The sequence below is a fragment of the Carettochelys insculpta genome, chromosome 1, assembly GCF_033958435.1.
Source record: "Carettochelys insculpta isolate YL-2023 chromosome 1, ASM3395843v1, whole genome shotgun sequence".
Taxonomy (NCBI): domain Eukaryota; kingdom Metazoa; phylum Chordata; order Testudines; family Carettochelyidae; genus Carettochelys; species Carettochelys insculpta.
This window is the reverse complement of record NC_134137.1, coordinates 179,255,378-179,271,701: the sequence shown is the minus strand read 5'-3', so window position 1 is coordinate 179,271,701 and position 16,324 is coordinate 179,255,378. Positions and strand designations below refer to the sequence as shown.

Below are 16,324 nucleotides of genomic sequence, written 5' to 3'. Positions count from 1 at the left end.
GGTGTCATTGTCCTGTTCCCCCGGGGGCTGCTGTATATGGGGGGGTGTCATTGCCCTGTTCCCCTGGAGCTGCTGTGTATGGGGGGATGTGTGAGTGCCAACAGCTAACTGCAGCTCCTGAGTCCAAGGAGAACCCTGTCAAGCCCGGGGGCAGCGGGCAGCCCCCCGAGTGCCAGCGCCTGCCGCCCCCTGGTTACACCCCCGCCGGCCCCATGGAGCCCGCCCGCGGGCAAGCCAGGGTGGCCGCTAGGGAGCATGCGCAGCCAGCCCCGGAGCGCGCTCGGGCGCAGAGCAGGTGCCGGGTTGGTCGCGGGCCAGTCTAATCCCCGCGGGTGCAGCGAGGAGTCGCCATAGCCAGCGGCGGGAGTCCCGGGGCAGCGCCGCGCCGCGCGCCGGTCATGGAGAGCGGCTCCCCTCCTGCCGCAGAAGAGCCCCGCAGGGTGCACAGCCCGGGGCCGCCGGAGGGCGAGAGGGAGAGCGAGGGAAAGGGAGAGGCGGCTGCGGCGGCGCCCCCCGGCCCCTGGCGGGAGGAGGCAGCAACTGAAGAGCAGGGGCAGGGGGCGCCGGAGGCGGCAGGAGACGGGAGCTCCGACGGGGAGCCCGGGCAGACGGGGCACTGCCCCGCCGGGGAGAGCGCCGGGGCGGGGGGCGAAGCGGAGGCAGGGGGAGGCGGGGAGGGCGACGGTCCTGCAGAGCCTCCCTCGGAGCAGAGCAGCGGAGCCGAGGCGCCGCAGGCAAGCCCCGCGGAAGGGGGCGCCCCCGCCCAGGCGGCCCCCGGGGCAGACAGCAGCCCGGCCGGAGCGCCCCCTGCAGGGGAGGCAGAGGCGCCCGGGGGAAGCGAGCCGGCGGGGGAAGAGGAGGTGGTGGAGGAAGAGCCGGGGGAGGACGGGGAGGTGGAGGAAGTGCCGGAGGAAGAGCCGGGGGAGGTGGCCCCCCGGGAGGCGGGAGCCCTCGAGGGAGAGGAGCTCGCCGAGGAGGAGCAGGAGGGAGCGGCCAGCCGGGAGGCAGAGGCTGAACAGCCCGAGGGAGGGGAGGATGCGGAAGAGGAAACGGGGGACCGCCCGGGGAGCGCTGAGCCCGAAGAAAGCGGGGCAAGTGAGGAACCCCCCGCGGCGGGGGCCGCTGCAGGCGGGGAGCCGCAGGCCATGGGCGCAGCAGCAGGACACGCCAGCGCAGGGGAGAGCCTAGCGGGGGATGAATTGAGCAATCACCTAGCGGGCCCCCAGGCAACCGGCCACCCCGAGGAGCCGGCGGGAGAGGAGAGAGAGGAGGAAGCCCTGAATGTGAACGGCCTGCAGGCGGCGGAGGAGGGGGCGAGCACGCCCGGAGAACCTGGGGAGGAGGCACAAGAGCATGACATTGCCCTCTTCGTCAAGGTAACACTGCCTGGGCCGCCGGCCCCTTGCAGCCGTGCCCGCAGCCAGTTACGCCGGCTCTCTGCCGCCCATCCTTAAGCTGGGGGAAGGGGTGTTGTGCAGGTCGTGGTTCCCAGGGCAAGGGCTGCTGTTAGCAGTTTTCTAGGCTCGTGGGATGGTTGGGGGAGAGCTAGTTGCCGCCTGATACAGCCCCAAGGAATTTAGTGACTGGTGTCTCCAGCTACAGGTGTGGGGAGTTTTACCAAAACAAGTACCCTTATGTAGTAACAGAGCAGTAGCCCTGTGAGTCTGTATTCTATCCAAACAAACCAGCAGTCACGTAGCACTTTAAAGACTAACAAAATGATTTATTAGGTGATGAACTTTCGTGGGACAGACCCAGACCAGAAGTGGGTCTGTCCTGCAAAAGCTCATCATCTAATACGTTATCATGTTAGTCTTTAAAGTGCTACGTGACTGCTTTTTTTAAAAGTGATCATAGAATCATAGAACACTAGGACTGGAAGGGACCTCTAGAGGCCATCGAGTCCAGCCTCCTGCCCCAATGGCAGGGCCAAGCACTGTCTAAACCATCCCTGATAGACATCTATCTAACCTGTTTTAAAATATCTCCAGCGATGGAGATTCCACAACCTCCCTTGGCAATTTACCCCACTGTTTGACCACCCTGACAGTTAGGAACTTTCTCCTAATGTCCAACCTTCATCCTGTGATGTTATGCTTAGTGTTGCAATAACGCCAGGTAGTTTGAGAGAGTTCACCCTTTTTCCTACCATATTGCATACAGAGCTCAGCTCTATGGGAGAGATGTGTATTTGCAGTTCCTAGTGTCACTTAAAACTGTCTGGTGCAAATCCAGTTTCATTAAGATGTTTTGGTTATCATTTATTTGGGGGGAAAGTTTCTTTGACTTTTCATTCCTTCTTGGTTAAACATCTTTATTGTGCAAAGTCTGCCATTCTCCATTGTGCTGAATATCCTGGTTTCCACATTCTATCACTGTACTTAATGATAACCCCGGCAAGAAAAAGTACTAAACTGGAAGTCAGACAATTTCCTGAAATCTAGATCGGAAATACAGTCAAAATAAACAATTGTAACATTTGTGAAATACTATCTGAAACTAATTTCTGCCTACTGGCCTAGTTCTATAAAATGTAGTCTGGACCCTGAAGTCAGACCAGCAGAGGTGGACCATTAGGCCCACACCATGAAAAACAAGTTCCTGACTGGGTTGAGGTCTACAACAAAATTTAACAGGCACAACGGTGATTAGCATGGAACAATTTGAATGAGTGAGGGCCGCTCTTACAATGAAGAAAATGAGGTCACTATGGCTGTTACGCTACTGGAAGTCATTATTTCCCATGCATAATGCGCTGCTCATCATGGGTCAGTCCAGTTTCTTTCACCAACACAAGAATGAAATAGTAACAGAGAGGGAGCCGTGCTAGCCTATATACCATCAAAACAAAAAAGCAGTCAAGTAGCACTTTAAAGACTAACAAAATAATTATTAGGTGATGAGCTTTCGTGGGACAGACCCACTTCTTCAGACCATAGCCAGACCAGAACAGACTCAATATTTAAGAATTAAATATTGAGCCTTAAATATTGAGTCTGTTCTGGTCTGGCTATGGTCTGAAGAAGTGGGTCTGTCCCACGAAAGCTCACCTAATAAATTATTTTGTTAATATTTAAAGTGCTACTTGACTGCTTTTTTTTTTTTTTGGACAAGAATGAAAGGTGTGTTGTGCGGGGTGGGGTGCTGCAGGGAGAAACCTCACTCCTATCTGGTAATGAATCAGGAAGACCAAGCAAGTTTTGGCTTGAATTCTCCCCCCTTTCTTGAAGCTTAGGACTGCATACATAAAGTTAGCTCTTTGCCAAAAAAGAAAAATCCCAATTTTTACAAGAGCTGTTGAGTTTTTAATATTCAGTATACTATATAGTGTCATACTGGAAAGATAAATGTTCTCTATTTTTATCTCTCACCTCATCTCTTCTCCCTCCCACCTCCAGTAGATCTTCCTTAAAATACAAGTGTGGCTGTGATATAAAATTAATGTTGCTCTAGCATTTTGATCTCCGTTAGCTGAATGCTAAGACTAGAGTTGAAATTTAATATTTCTGAGGAAAAGTGGAAATCTATACAGCAGAAGTTGGGTAGTAAAATTTTACTTTGAAAAGTAACTGTGAGAAAAATTGTTACCTTGTTACTAGTTAGATCTGCTCTCTGTGCATGTTCAGTCCTGTGTCCTTCCTTTACTAATAGTTACATCTTTACTAATGTCTTTACTAATCTTTACTAATGTCAGCCCTGCAGAGCAAACTCAGATCTGGCAGAGAGAACTCCATTCTCTTCTGGCTCACAGGTCAAGAGATCTGCTAACAACCAATTGTGGGGGTACTTATGCAACCTCCTTTTTGTTTTGTATTGTGATCATAGAGCCATCAGTAAATGGAGCAGGGTGACACAGGTGTGACTAAGGTCATAACATGCATGAGTTTCAACAGTATAAAGGAGGACAGTTTCTGTCTTGCAGAAAAAGCCCAGTTTGATTTTTTTTCCTTCAAATCCCAGACAGAGACTGGAGGGCTGCCAGTCAGAAAACATCTTCTTGCTCATCTAAGACTGATAGCATTTTATATGGGTTATCATTGAGACATAAGTGCGGAATCCCTTGTCAACTCTTTGATAAGATCACTTCATAAAGACACATCACAGTTGGAGCATGATTCCAATCATTATAGAGTACTTCTGATGGATCAGAATTGGAGAGCAGGACATAATAAGGATAAGAATGTGAATTATGCATTATAAATCAAAAATATAAGGGTTAAGCATAATTAATTGAAATATATGAACTTCTGAAAGGACGGATGAACATTTTCATGACTGATTTAACATTAGTAACTGAAGAAAGCTGTGAAAATGATGCATTCATCATTCTAATGACTTTGTCCCTACCAGATGTGCAAAATAGAACTCCAGAAGTGTACACATGCCCTAAGTGGTTTAAACTCTTCTTGGTTGAAAGCAGAAGGCAACATGTACTAATGAGAGCAGGAACCAGTGCAATATCCCAAACCAGGTTCTGTTCTCAGCTGCTCTGTAGGTCCGGGAGAACAATTTATAAATTTAGTTCTGTGCCAGTGCAAATGAGAACAGTTTTGCTTATTAAACCAAAAAAAAAAACCAACCCCACAAAAACAATGTGCAATGTTCATTAAAGACTGAAACAAGGACGTTTGTTCCCCCTGAAATTCTTTTCTGTAAAAAGCCTCTGCCAATCTGAAATTTCCTCCATCTCAGCGGCACCATTCTGATGTTGCTGTGTGGGTGGGAAGGTGATCTCTGCTATGATAGATGGGGGACAGAATGAGGGCATAAGGGGGGGAAAATTAGGACTGCAGCTTCAGCGGTGTTATTGGGTATGCTCAGTACAATCCAAGCAGCAAATTAGGTTCTGTGGGCCGGGGGAGGAGGGGGAGCCAGACCTGTCAGTCCTCCCCCTCCCCACACATCACCTTTTTCCAGGAGCTGCTAAGGCAGTTAGCAATTGGTTGGCAGGAGCACTGTATCTAATTCCTACAAAAAAGAAAGAAAATTTAATTCTAGGTCTCTTCAGCTCTAATACTCGCATATTTTGACATCTTCTGAACAGACCCTTAAGGGACAATGGTTAGGCTTAAAATGTTAGTGTGTGTTCTTACGTCATTACTAACACTATGGAGAGAAAAACAGAGTCAGGATACCAGACTCTCTCAGCTCTGTGTGGAGCGGGGTGTCTAGAGGTTTACAGCAGGAGGCAGATTCACCTGGGTACTATATAAGAACGTTAAAATGCCCATGCTCAGTCAGACCAATGGTCCACATGCCCAATATCTTATGTTCTGACAGTGGCCAATGCTAGGTGCTTCTGAAGGAAAGAAGAGAAGAGGCAATCATCAAGTGAGCTATCCCCTGTTGCCCATTCCCAGCTTCTGGCAAACAGAGGCTGGACACCATCCCTGCCCATCCTCCTCCTTGAACTTACTTTGTTCTTATTGGAACCCTGTTATACTTTTGCATTTCCACCATCCCCTGGCAATGAGTTCCACAGGTTGACCACAAAGAAATTATTTCTTTTGTTGCTTTAAATCTGTTGCCTGTAAATTTCATTGGGTGACCTATGTTAGTGAAGGAGTGAATAACTTTTCCTAGTCAATTTTTCCACTCTGTTCATGGCCTCTACCATCACATATCCTGTCCCGCCCGCCACCCCCCAAGTCTTTAGTCTTTTCCAAGCTGAAAAGTCCTAGTCTTTTAAATCTCGTCTCATAGGAAGCTGTTCCTTACCCCTAATCATTTCTATTGCCCTTCTCTGTACCTTTTCAGAATCCAGTATGTCTAATTTTAGATGGGGTGAACAGCTCTGCATGCAGTATTCAAGATGTGGGAGTACCATGACTTTATACAGAGGCAATATATTTTCTGTTTTATTATCTGTTCATTTGCTAATGATTCTCAGTATTCTGTTAGCTTTATAGTTTGCCACTGAACAGGTGTTTTCAGGTAGTTTCACAATGATTGCAAGATCTCTTTACTGAGTGTTCACTGCTAATTTAGATCCTGTCATTTTGTATACATAGTTGGATTATCCTTTTCCATGTGAGTTACTTTGCACATATCAAGGTTGAATTCCTTCTGCCATTGTGTTTCCCTATCACCCAGTTTTGTTAGATCCCTTTGTATAGCTTTACAGTCAGCTTTGGACTTAACTATTCTGAGTAATTTTGTATCCTTTACAAATTTTGCCACCCCACTGTTTAGCCCTTTATTTCTACCCTTTGTTTTCTGTTTTGGAGTACCTGCCAATGTTTTCATGGTCTAATGATCCTTCAGTTACTTGAATGACAAACCTTTTGTTGTTTTAATCACCATTTTCTCCCTCTGTTTTATAAACAAACTCTCTGCTTCAAAGGCAAAGCTGAGAGCAGTGCAATCTCTGCTGCAGTTAAAGCACATTTGCTAGCACCAGACACAGCTCTTAAGCAGAATTTAAGTATGATATTCAGAGGTTCAGACTTCAAGGGATTGGGGAGGGAGCTACAGACAGACCAGACATACAGTAGTTTTAAGGGCCAGATTATTCAATCTCCGTAGGTAAATGAAGATGCAGATAAGTGTGGACTGGGATTTTCCAAAGTGCCTGGGTATCTAATTCCTCCTAGGCGATGGCATTTTTAAGTACTTAAAATATCTGGCCACAAGTGACTTGTCCAGTGATGGAAGTTTGCAGACCTGGAAACATTAGTTTGAGGCAGGTTTTCACATAAAGGATTAAAAAGCTATACTACTTACTTATATTTCTAAATTCCTGAATTACCAGCACTATCATCTGTCAGCATGACACCTTATCATATTTAAAAATATAGTCATTAACCTGCCCTGCATAGTAAAAAATCAGAATTTGTCTCCTTCTAGAGATGATACCTTCATGTATCAGTTGGATTCATTGGTGGCCATACTGTCACCATCTTTAGACATACTGGGAGCTCACTCAGTGAGAACCAGGGATCTGTGACTTCAGGAACCATAAAACAACCATGAAGGGCAAAGGAGATTTTCAAAAACATAAATGGTTGATTAGTAACAAAGAGGAAGCCGTGCTAGTCTATACACTATTCAAACAAAACACAGTCAAGTAGCACTTTAAAGACTAGCAAAATGGTTTATAAGGTGAGCTTTCATGGGACAGACCCACTTCTTCAGACCATAGCCAGACCAGAACAGACTCAATATTTAAGGCACAGAAAACCAAAAACAGTAAGCAAGGAGGACAAATCAGAAAAAGATAATCAAGGTGAGCAAATCAGGGGGTGGGGGGGGGGGAAGATCAAGAATTAGATTGAGCCAAGTATGCAGACGAGCCCCTATAGTGACTCAAAGTTCCCATCACGATTTAAACCATGTGTTAATGTGCCGAATTTGAATATAAAAGCCAGCTCAGATGTTTCTCTTTCCAAAACGGTGCGATAATTCTTCTTCAGTAACACACATACCTTTAGGTCATTGACAGAATGCCCCATTCCATTAAAATGTTGACTAACTGGTTTGTGGATCTGGAGTGTTTTGATGTCTGTTTTTTGTGCCCATTGACCCTTTGTCTAAGGGAGTTAGAAGTCTGTCCAATATACAAAGCATCTGGGCATTATTGGCACATGATGGCATATATGATGTTAGTAGAGGAGCATGAGAAAGTGCCCGTGATTCTGTGAGTAACCTGGTTAGGTCCAGTGATGGTATTTGCAGAGAAGATATGTGGACAAAGCTGGCAGCGGGCTTTGTTGCAGGGAAAGGTTCCAGGGCTGGTATTACTTTCTCATGCTCCTCTACTAACATCATATATGCCATCATGTGCCAATAATGCCCAGATGCTTTGTATATTGGACAGACTTCTAACTCCCTTAGGCAAAGGGTCAATGGGCACAAAACAGACATCAAAACACTCCAGATCCACAAACCAGTTAGTCAACATTTTAATGGAATGGGGCATTCTGTCAATGACCTAAAGGTATGTGTGTTACTGAAGAAGAATTATTGCACTGTTTTGGAAAGAGAAACATCTGAGCTGGCTTTTATATTCAAATTCGGCACATTAACACATGGCTTAAATCGTGATGGGAACTTTCTGAGTCACTATAGGGGCTCGTCTGCATACTTGGCTCAATCTAATTCTTGATCTTCCCCCTCCACCCCTCCACTCTCTGATTTGCTCACCTTGATTATCTTTTTCTGATTTGTCCTCCTTGCTTACTGTTTTTGGTTTTCTGTGCCTTAAATATTGAGTCTGTTCTGGTCTGGCTATGGTCTGAAGAAGTGGGTCTGTCCCACGAAAGCTCACCTAATAAACCATTTTGCTAGTCTTTAAAGTGCTACTTGACTGCTTTTTGTTTTGATAAATGGCTGAGGTGTACTCAACTCCCACTGACTTTGTGTGGGATGTGGGCACCTGATTGCTGTATTTGTCTTTGCAAATATTCTCTGTTAAGTTGAAAATGACCTGGTAAAGGTAGAGGTGGTAATCCAGTCCTATACCAGACTATCCAGTTATGTAGACTCCCTCCTCAAACCCCGTTGCCACCAACACTCCCAGCTGTCTCCGAGATACCACTGACTTCCTGAGGAAATCACAAAATGATGGAAAAGTTCCATACAACACTGTCCTTGCCAAAATAAATGTAGAGGCTCTGTATTAGGTTCAAAACTAATAAAAGGAAATTTTTCTTCACACAGCGCACAGTCAACCTGTGGAACTCCTTGCCCGAGGAGGCTGTGAAGGCCAGGACTCTATTAGGGTTTAAAAAAGAGCTTGATAAATTTTTGCAGGTCAGGTCCATAAATGGCTATTAGCCAGGGATAAAGTATGGTGCCCTAGCCTTCATAACAAGGGCAGGAGATGGATGGCAGGAGATAAATCACTTGTCTTCTGTTCTCCTTCTCTGGGGCACCTGGCATTGGCCACCGTCGGCAGATGGGATGCTGGGCTTGATGGACCTTTGGTCTGACCCAGTATGGCCATTCTTATGTTCTTATGTTCTTATACACTAATATTCCACCTGAAGATGGATTACAAGCAATCAGGAATATCATCCCTAATGTCACCAGAGCCAATCTGGTGTCTGACCTCTGTAACTTTGTTCTCACCCACCATTATTTCTGATTTGGGGACAACTTGTACTTCCAGATGAGTGCAACTGCTGTGGGCACCCGCATGGCCCCACAATATGCTAATATATTTATGACTGACTTGGACCAACGATTCCTCAGCTCCCATCCCCTATTGCCTCTCCTTTACTTGCGATACATCGATGACATCTTTATCATTTGGACCCATGGTAAAGAGACTCTAGAAGAATTCCACAGAGACTTTTAACAAGCTGCACCCCACCATCAACTTATGCCTTGACCACTCCATGCGAGAGATACGTTTCCTGGACACTACAGTACAAATCAATGATGGCCTGATCAGTACCACGCTCTACTGGAAACCCCCTGACCACTATGCTTACCTACATGCTTCCAGCTTCCATCCTGCACACACAACAAGATCCATTGTTTACAGTCAAGCCCTTAGGTACAATCACATCTGCTCTGATCCTACCGATAAAAACCAAAAACTGCAAGATCTCTACCAAACATTCATAAACCTGAATTAGCCACTGGGAGAAGTAAAAAAACAAATCGACAGGGCCAGATGAATACCCAGAAACCAACTACCCCAAGATAGGCCCAAAAAACCCAATAAGAGAATGCCACTGGTCATTACCTATAGCCCCCAACTCAAACCACTGCAACTCATCATTAAAGACCTACAATCTATCCTAAATCAGGATGCCACACTCCAGAAGGCCCTAGGTGACAGGCCTATTCTCTGTTATAGACAACCTCCCAACCTTATGAGGATTGTCACCAGCAACCACAGGCTATACCACAATAATACCAGTCCTGGAACTTTTCCTTGCAACAAGCCCCGTTGCCAACTTTGTCCACACATTTATGCTGGAGGTACCATCAGTGGACCTAACCATGTTATTCACAGAATCATGGGCACATTCTTCTGTTGCTTAGCTAGCATCATATATGTCATCATATGCCAACAATGCCCACACACCATGTATATAGGACAGACTGCAAACATGCTTCTACAAAGAATGAATGGACACAAAACGGACATCAAAAAACTCCTAACTCAGAAACCTGTCGGCCAACACTTCAATGGAGTGGACCATTCTGTTAATGACCTGAAAGTCTGTGCTTTACTGAAAAGGAACTTTAGCAATCCTTTACTCAGAACTCTCATTTATATTCAAATTCAGCACATTAACACATGGTTTAAACCGGGACAGCAATTACCTGGCCCATTATAAGGACTCTTTTACATACTTTGTTTTATCTAACTCTTTACTTCTTCACCCCACACCCACCTCCTACCGCCTCTCTGCTCTTCTGATTTGCCAACCTTGATAACAGTTTTTGGACCTCTGTGCTTAATATATTGAGTCTATTCTGGTATGCCTATGATCTGAAGTGGGTCTGTCCCATGAAAGCTCATTACCTAATAAATTATTTTGTTAGTCTATAAAGTGCTACTTGACTGCTTTTTCATTCCCACGTAGGATATTCATGACATAATTCTACACCTGCTTCATTTAAAAACATACTTGTCCATTCTTCAGATTAAAAGGTTTTGGAAGAGTTCAGATAAGCTTGTATCCTGATCCAGAGCAAAACTAATCATTTGAGATTTGCCTAAGGCAGACGTCAGCAACCAAAATAGCAAGAAGAGCCCCCCCCCCCTTTTTTTTTTCCTTTTCATTTGATTAAAAGCTCAATAGTTCAAAAGCCACAGGGCATGTGAGTAAGAGACAGTCCTTAATAAATAACATTAAACCATACTTTGTCTAACCCCTATTTTATGGACAGCACACATAGTGATTTGTAACGAGATACATGTTTACTGCAGAACTGCCACAAACTTTTTACATGTTCTGTTTCCTCACACTTTACATGTGTGCCTGTGTGTTTGTACCACTGTCTTCCTGACTTTCACTTCCAAACCCAATTTAATGATTCCAATTTTACTTCATGTTTAATTTCCATTTTCTTTCTCAAGGTGCACGTTGCCCTTCACAGCAGGAACACCCCACGCTTCCTTTTCAAAATCAAGACTTCATTGGCAGCATGATTAAAACACAGATTTGCTATCACATCCCACAATGCACTGCACATATTAAAGGAGGAGTTATCCAGTGTTTCGAGATTACATATCACTTGCTATTTAAATAACAAATTGGTCTCATTATTGGGCTTTTAGACATTCACGATTTATCCAAAATAATCAGGTGTGTTTTTTTTTCCCCCACTTTGCAATGATAGTGTCAGGAGCCACAAAGTCCTTGAACAGCTACAGGTTGCAGGCCCCTGGCCTAAGGTGACCGGATTTAGTAAATGCAAAGTCAGAGCACAGCACCATGGAGTATGTAAAAGGAGCGTTTGATTAGGTTTAGACTGCAGGCAGATGAGAAGTTCCTTGCTGCTTTCCTCAGCCTCTGCCCTACAGTTCCAACTCCCCGTTCCACACTGATTTGACACATCTCCTCAATGAGTGCAGCCTGTCTCCTCATTCTCTTGCATCCTACCTGTTCTCTATTTAATTAAAGTCACCAAACCTCATGGAACAAGCGGGCCTGTGTTGTTAACCCTCCATATTCCTCTTTTCCTGGTGATGCTACATCATGGAATGGGGGAAGAAAAGGGCAGCTACCCATCAGCTAGCTTGTTTTAATGAAACCAGAACAAACCCAAACCATGCTTTCATTCAGTCTGGCCATATGTTCATCACCAGGAGGACCATTCCTGTAAAGTAGCCATTTATAAAATATTTGTGTTACAGTTTTAATCTTATATATATTTTGAAGTGGTGAGTTTCAGGAAACTGGTCTATTTCCTTCAAGCATTTACCTTTTCTCAGATGTTTTGTTAGTGGCACTATGGCAATTAAGAAATCCGTAATACAGCTTAAGAGGAGCTGGCATTATGAATTCCTCTCATAACTCTTCAGGGTATTGTGTATACTCTGTGCAGTGATTGCAGTTGCTTATAGATTAGAGTACTTATTTAGAGGTCTTTTTTAATAGTATACTTTTAGAGAAAGAGACTAACATAAATTTGGCAAACAAAACACAAGTGTTGATAAAGAAATATGAAATCAAAAGCCTTTGTTTCAATAGCAGCAGAAACAGTTTATTAATTCTAGAAGTATGGGTGGGTGGAGCTTCAGCTTTTCTTACGGTTATAATTGCTCTTTCTTTCTTTCTTTCTTTCTTTTTTTGGCTTTCCGCAGCTGTTTCTAGAACTTACAATTACACAGATAAATTTACTCCCTGAATTTGTTTACTGAAAAATAGCTTTAAAAGAGATATGCTGAAATTACTTTTTTTTTCCCCGCAGCTTTGCTCTTGAAGGCATGCTTAGACATTATGCTGCAATTTATACTTTGTTTAGGTATACTACTGCCAATCAGGCAACATGCAGCCCAAACCCTGCTTCAAAAATAGACAAATGAAAAGATGCAGCCGCAAAAATTACAGAGGTCTGTTAAAGTGGCCACATATGTGAAGCTCAGTTCGACACAGGGTAGTTTTCTTTTTTTTTTCTTTCAGAATCCCTCCAAACATTTTGAGTGCTCTTTCTGTCCTATAATTTGAGGATTACAAATTATAAGATGTATAGCTTTTGTTTATTTGACTGAATCTTGTAAAGGTCCCAAGATTGGTTTATGCACACAATACTGTAGAGGTTGAACCTCTGTCATATGGCACCCTTGGGACCTGACTGGTGCTGGATGAAAGAATTTTTGGGATGATGGGAGGTCAATATTTTCTAGCACATAGCCAACACATCCACTGCTTGCTGTGCTCTTAGGTGATATTTAGAGGTACTTTATAGCTAAATAACAGCATAGAACACTCAGAGACAGGACTAGTGTCTATAAATCAACTTTATGGGACCACAGGAAACTTGGCCACACCCGTGATAAGTGGTGGTCCAGTAAATAAAATCATGCCAGATTATGGATTTTGCTGGAATTCCGGATTAGAGAGGTTGAACCTCTATCATTCTCCGGCAGCTGTCATTTGTAATATTGCTGCAAGTGAGTTCTTGGTCCAGAATTATTTTAGTCAGAAGGTATTAACATCAAATATTTTATGTCTTCACAACCATATTCTTCAATATTAATTACTTTCACTTACTCAATTAGTGTGTTTTACTTTAAGCATGTGGTTAAATCTCATTGGCTGTAAACACTTTGAACAGTATCAGGGTCCGAATCAAGCTCTAGGTCCTGATTCTATGATCCTTGTGATTGATACTAGTGGTAGTTTTTAATGTCCAAGAAATGCAGGATGAAGTTCCTTGTGACTCAGTCCCACAACCTTAGTTCCTCATGTAAGCATTCTCTAAGGTAAGACCTATTGACTACGGTATGGGGCTGATCCTATAACCTTTACAGACAGAGCTCTCATGGGCAAAGAGAAGAGATTTCCTTATCTCATTGTTGCCAATGCCATGTGCTTGGCAAGGACTAGCCTTGGTTTTGTAAATTCATCTGGATACCCACAACCCTAGCTAACATTCTCTGGTTACCAGGAAGCAGCTGTAGTGCTGTTGCGCTCAGAGCTTTGCATTCGGCTAGTTATTTAATTCTATAGATTGTTATAGTTAAGGGCATGTAGGAAGGGAGACACTTTGTGTAGAAAGGAAGAAAGAGACTGGTGCACACAACTTCTGGCATTCTGAGCTGTACATCACTAGTCTATTGCTGGGGCAAAAGTTAGGCAGTCTTATGGTGATTAGAGTCTCACACAAAGTTATCTTGCTTTAGACGTGTCTCACATGGTGCGTGTGGCGTTGCTTACAGTCATCGCATGTAGTGGCACTGCTGCATTTTTTTGTCTTTTTTATGGTTCAGTGATTTTGTTTCTTACATTTCTCACTCATGGACTTGCACACGCAGAGCCCTTTTTTAAAAGTAAAAAGAAAAAAGTTTTTCTAGTGATTTGAGGACATGCGGAAGATGTGCAGCCTTGCAATAATAATTATGACACTAGAATAGAGAAGCTCATCTGGGATCAGGGTCTTATTGTAGAGCATACTCCAAGATACAGTTTCCATTCCAAAGAGAGTTCCATCTTAAAGACAATATTTGCTTATCCTGTACTATCTTGCAGATGGGGAACTAAAACACATAGGCTACATCTACACTAAAGAGATCATTTGAAATAGGTTCTTCCGGAAGATCTCTTCCGAAAAAACTCCTTTTGAAAGAGCGTGTCCACAAACACAAAAGCAAATCAAAAGATTGATCTGCTCTTTCGTTACAAAGTGTCCACACAGCCCCTGCTCTTTTGAAAGAACGGGTCAGGGATTGAAAAAATCTCATGCCATGAGGACTGCTCTTTTGAAAGATGCACCCCGTGGCCTTTCAAAAGGAGGCATCCTTCCTGATCCAGGAGGGGAAGAGCACTTTCCGAAGAGGCACTGCATTCTTTCAATTTACTTTTGAAAGAAGGCTTTTTATGTGTAGACTCTCCATGGGACCTTTTGAAAGAACTTGCTAGTGTAGATGGGGCCATAGATAATTAGGTTTTGATCCTCCATATTATTTAAGTGTCCATCTTAATAGGAGTTGGGAGCCTAAATATCTATGAGGATTCTAGATCTTACTGACTTTCTGTCACCGCTGGTGTTTTGTACAGCTTTCTGCATTATTGTGATTCTTTAGATCAAAATAAAATGTAATCCCAGCTGGTCACTAATGTAAGATGTGTGCGATTTTTTTTTAAAGTATTTTTAATTTTTTTTAAAGAAAAGAATCACATTTGGTTAGAACACAAGTTGTTGTAAGGAGCATAATTAAATAGTATGTGAAGGTTTATTTTTTGAAGCTGACTAATAGTAAAATGTCATAACATGATAAGGTGTTTGCATTTCCATTTGCTGCAGTTGTTTACTGATAAATGACTCATGAACTTGAACAATTACATACCAATTTATTGTTCAGTAATTTCAACCTTTTTTACTATTTAAGAAAGCTGTTTGATTTTCCAACTTTTCTCTATTTTTGTAAATGAGATGTTGATGCTTTACACAGTAGGTATCATTTTAATTAGTTGTTTAAAACCTGCTTATGAAAATACATTTTAAATGTATATAGCATTCTATATGAATTAATAGTTTGAGGCCTTTTTGATGCTCGTTGTCAGTGTATGACCTAGGATATACAGTAATTTACATGTGGAAGAAAAGAGTCCAAATTTCCCTTGAGAGGGCCTGCTCAGAAATAAACACCCCTTTCCATGGGAGGATCAGCTATCAGACTATGTATTAGGTGAGCCATGGCAGGTGTGAGAAGAAAATTGTTTCTCGGACCATTCAGGGAAGAGTTTTGCTCCTTCCAGCTCTCCTTTTATAAAACCTTAGAGGTACAGAACTGTTTTATATCACTAGCTTAATTACTGGGAGTTACTTATTTCCTTTTTTCTATCCTTCAGGAAAGGCAATATTGGTACTGGCGGACCAAAGCTGTTGTGGTCATGATGTTTCCCTCTCTGGTTTCCAGTCATAAACAGAAATTTCAGAATGTAACAATACAGAATTTCAGAATATAACTACATTTTTCACTTTGGGTCAAAGTGCAGTAGGATTTTAATGGTTATCTCATTAGTTCAACAAAAACAGATGAGAATATTTTGAATGTACACCATCGTTGACATGGGACATGGTTTCCCAGAAATGCTAAAGTAAAATAAGTCTTGTTGTTTTCTTTACTTTAGGCCCTGCTCGCATTAGGGCATATAATCATGTTTTGGTGGTTTGATGCTTTTTTTTTTTTTTCTTAAAGCTTCAGGCTGTGGAGTGGAGTAATTACATGAGAATCTGAGATGTTGTTAAATAAATAAGGTTACTAGCCTTTATGATTATAATAGCAAAGTTTTGCAGTGCATGTTGAATGCACCTGCAATCTTCAGAAGCCAGTAGGCAAACAAGACCCCCAAATTTGTCACTAAAAACCTCTTATTTTTAAATCAAACTTCCAATATTTGGGGCGTGAATCCTGATTTTCGAATGCTTGGCATTAATTAGTCTGTAGCAGGTTCTAGAGCATGTATTTCCTTAACAAAGTTATTTTTTTCGTAATAATCAATCCCCGCAGATTACAAAGTATTTAAAAGGGTGTGGTGGGGAGGAGGGGAAGAGAGAATACACTGCACTAACAGGAGGCAGAGGAAAAAGATCACTTCCTCCAGACTCCTATTACTATTTTGCTTCTCGAGCTATATTCATTACCAATTTTTCACTAGCTAGTGTACCCAGATTTTAACAATGCTCTGTGGGA

The 16,324-nt window shown here is 43.1% G+C and overlaps 1 protein-coding gene across 2 annotated transcripts in view; it reads left to right on the top strand.

Annotated features, from left to right (window-relative positions):
- Positions 1 to 344: 344 nt before the first annotated feature.
- The window catches only part of CLIC6 (chloride intracellular channel 6), a 56,391-nt gene continuing 40,411 nt past the window's right edge, over positions 345 to 16,324 (top strand). For both annotated transcript variants that reach the window (XM_074983432.1, XM_074983431.1), the window contains exon 1: positions 345 to 1,376. In XM_074983432.1, coding sequence (XP_074839533.1) covers positions 399 to 1,376 — 978 coding nt within the window. In that variant the 5' untranslated portion in view covers positions 345 to 398. The remainder of the gene's footprint in view (positions 1,377 to 16,324) is intronic.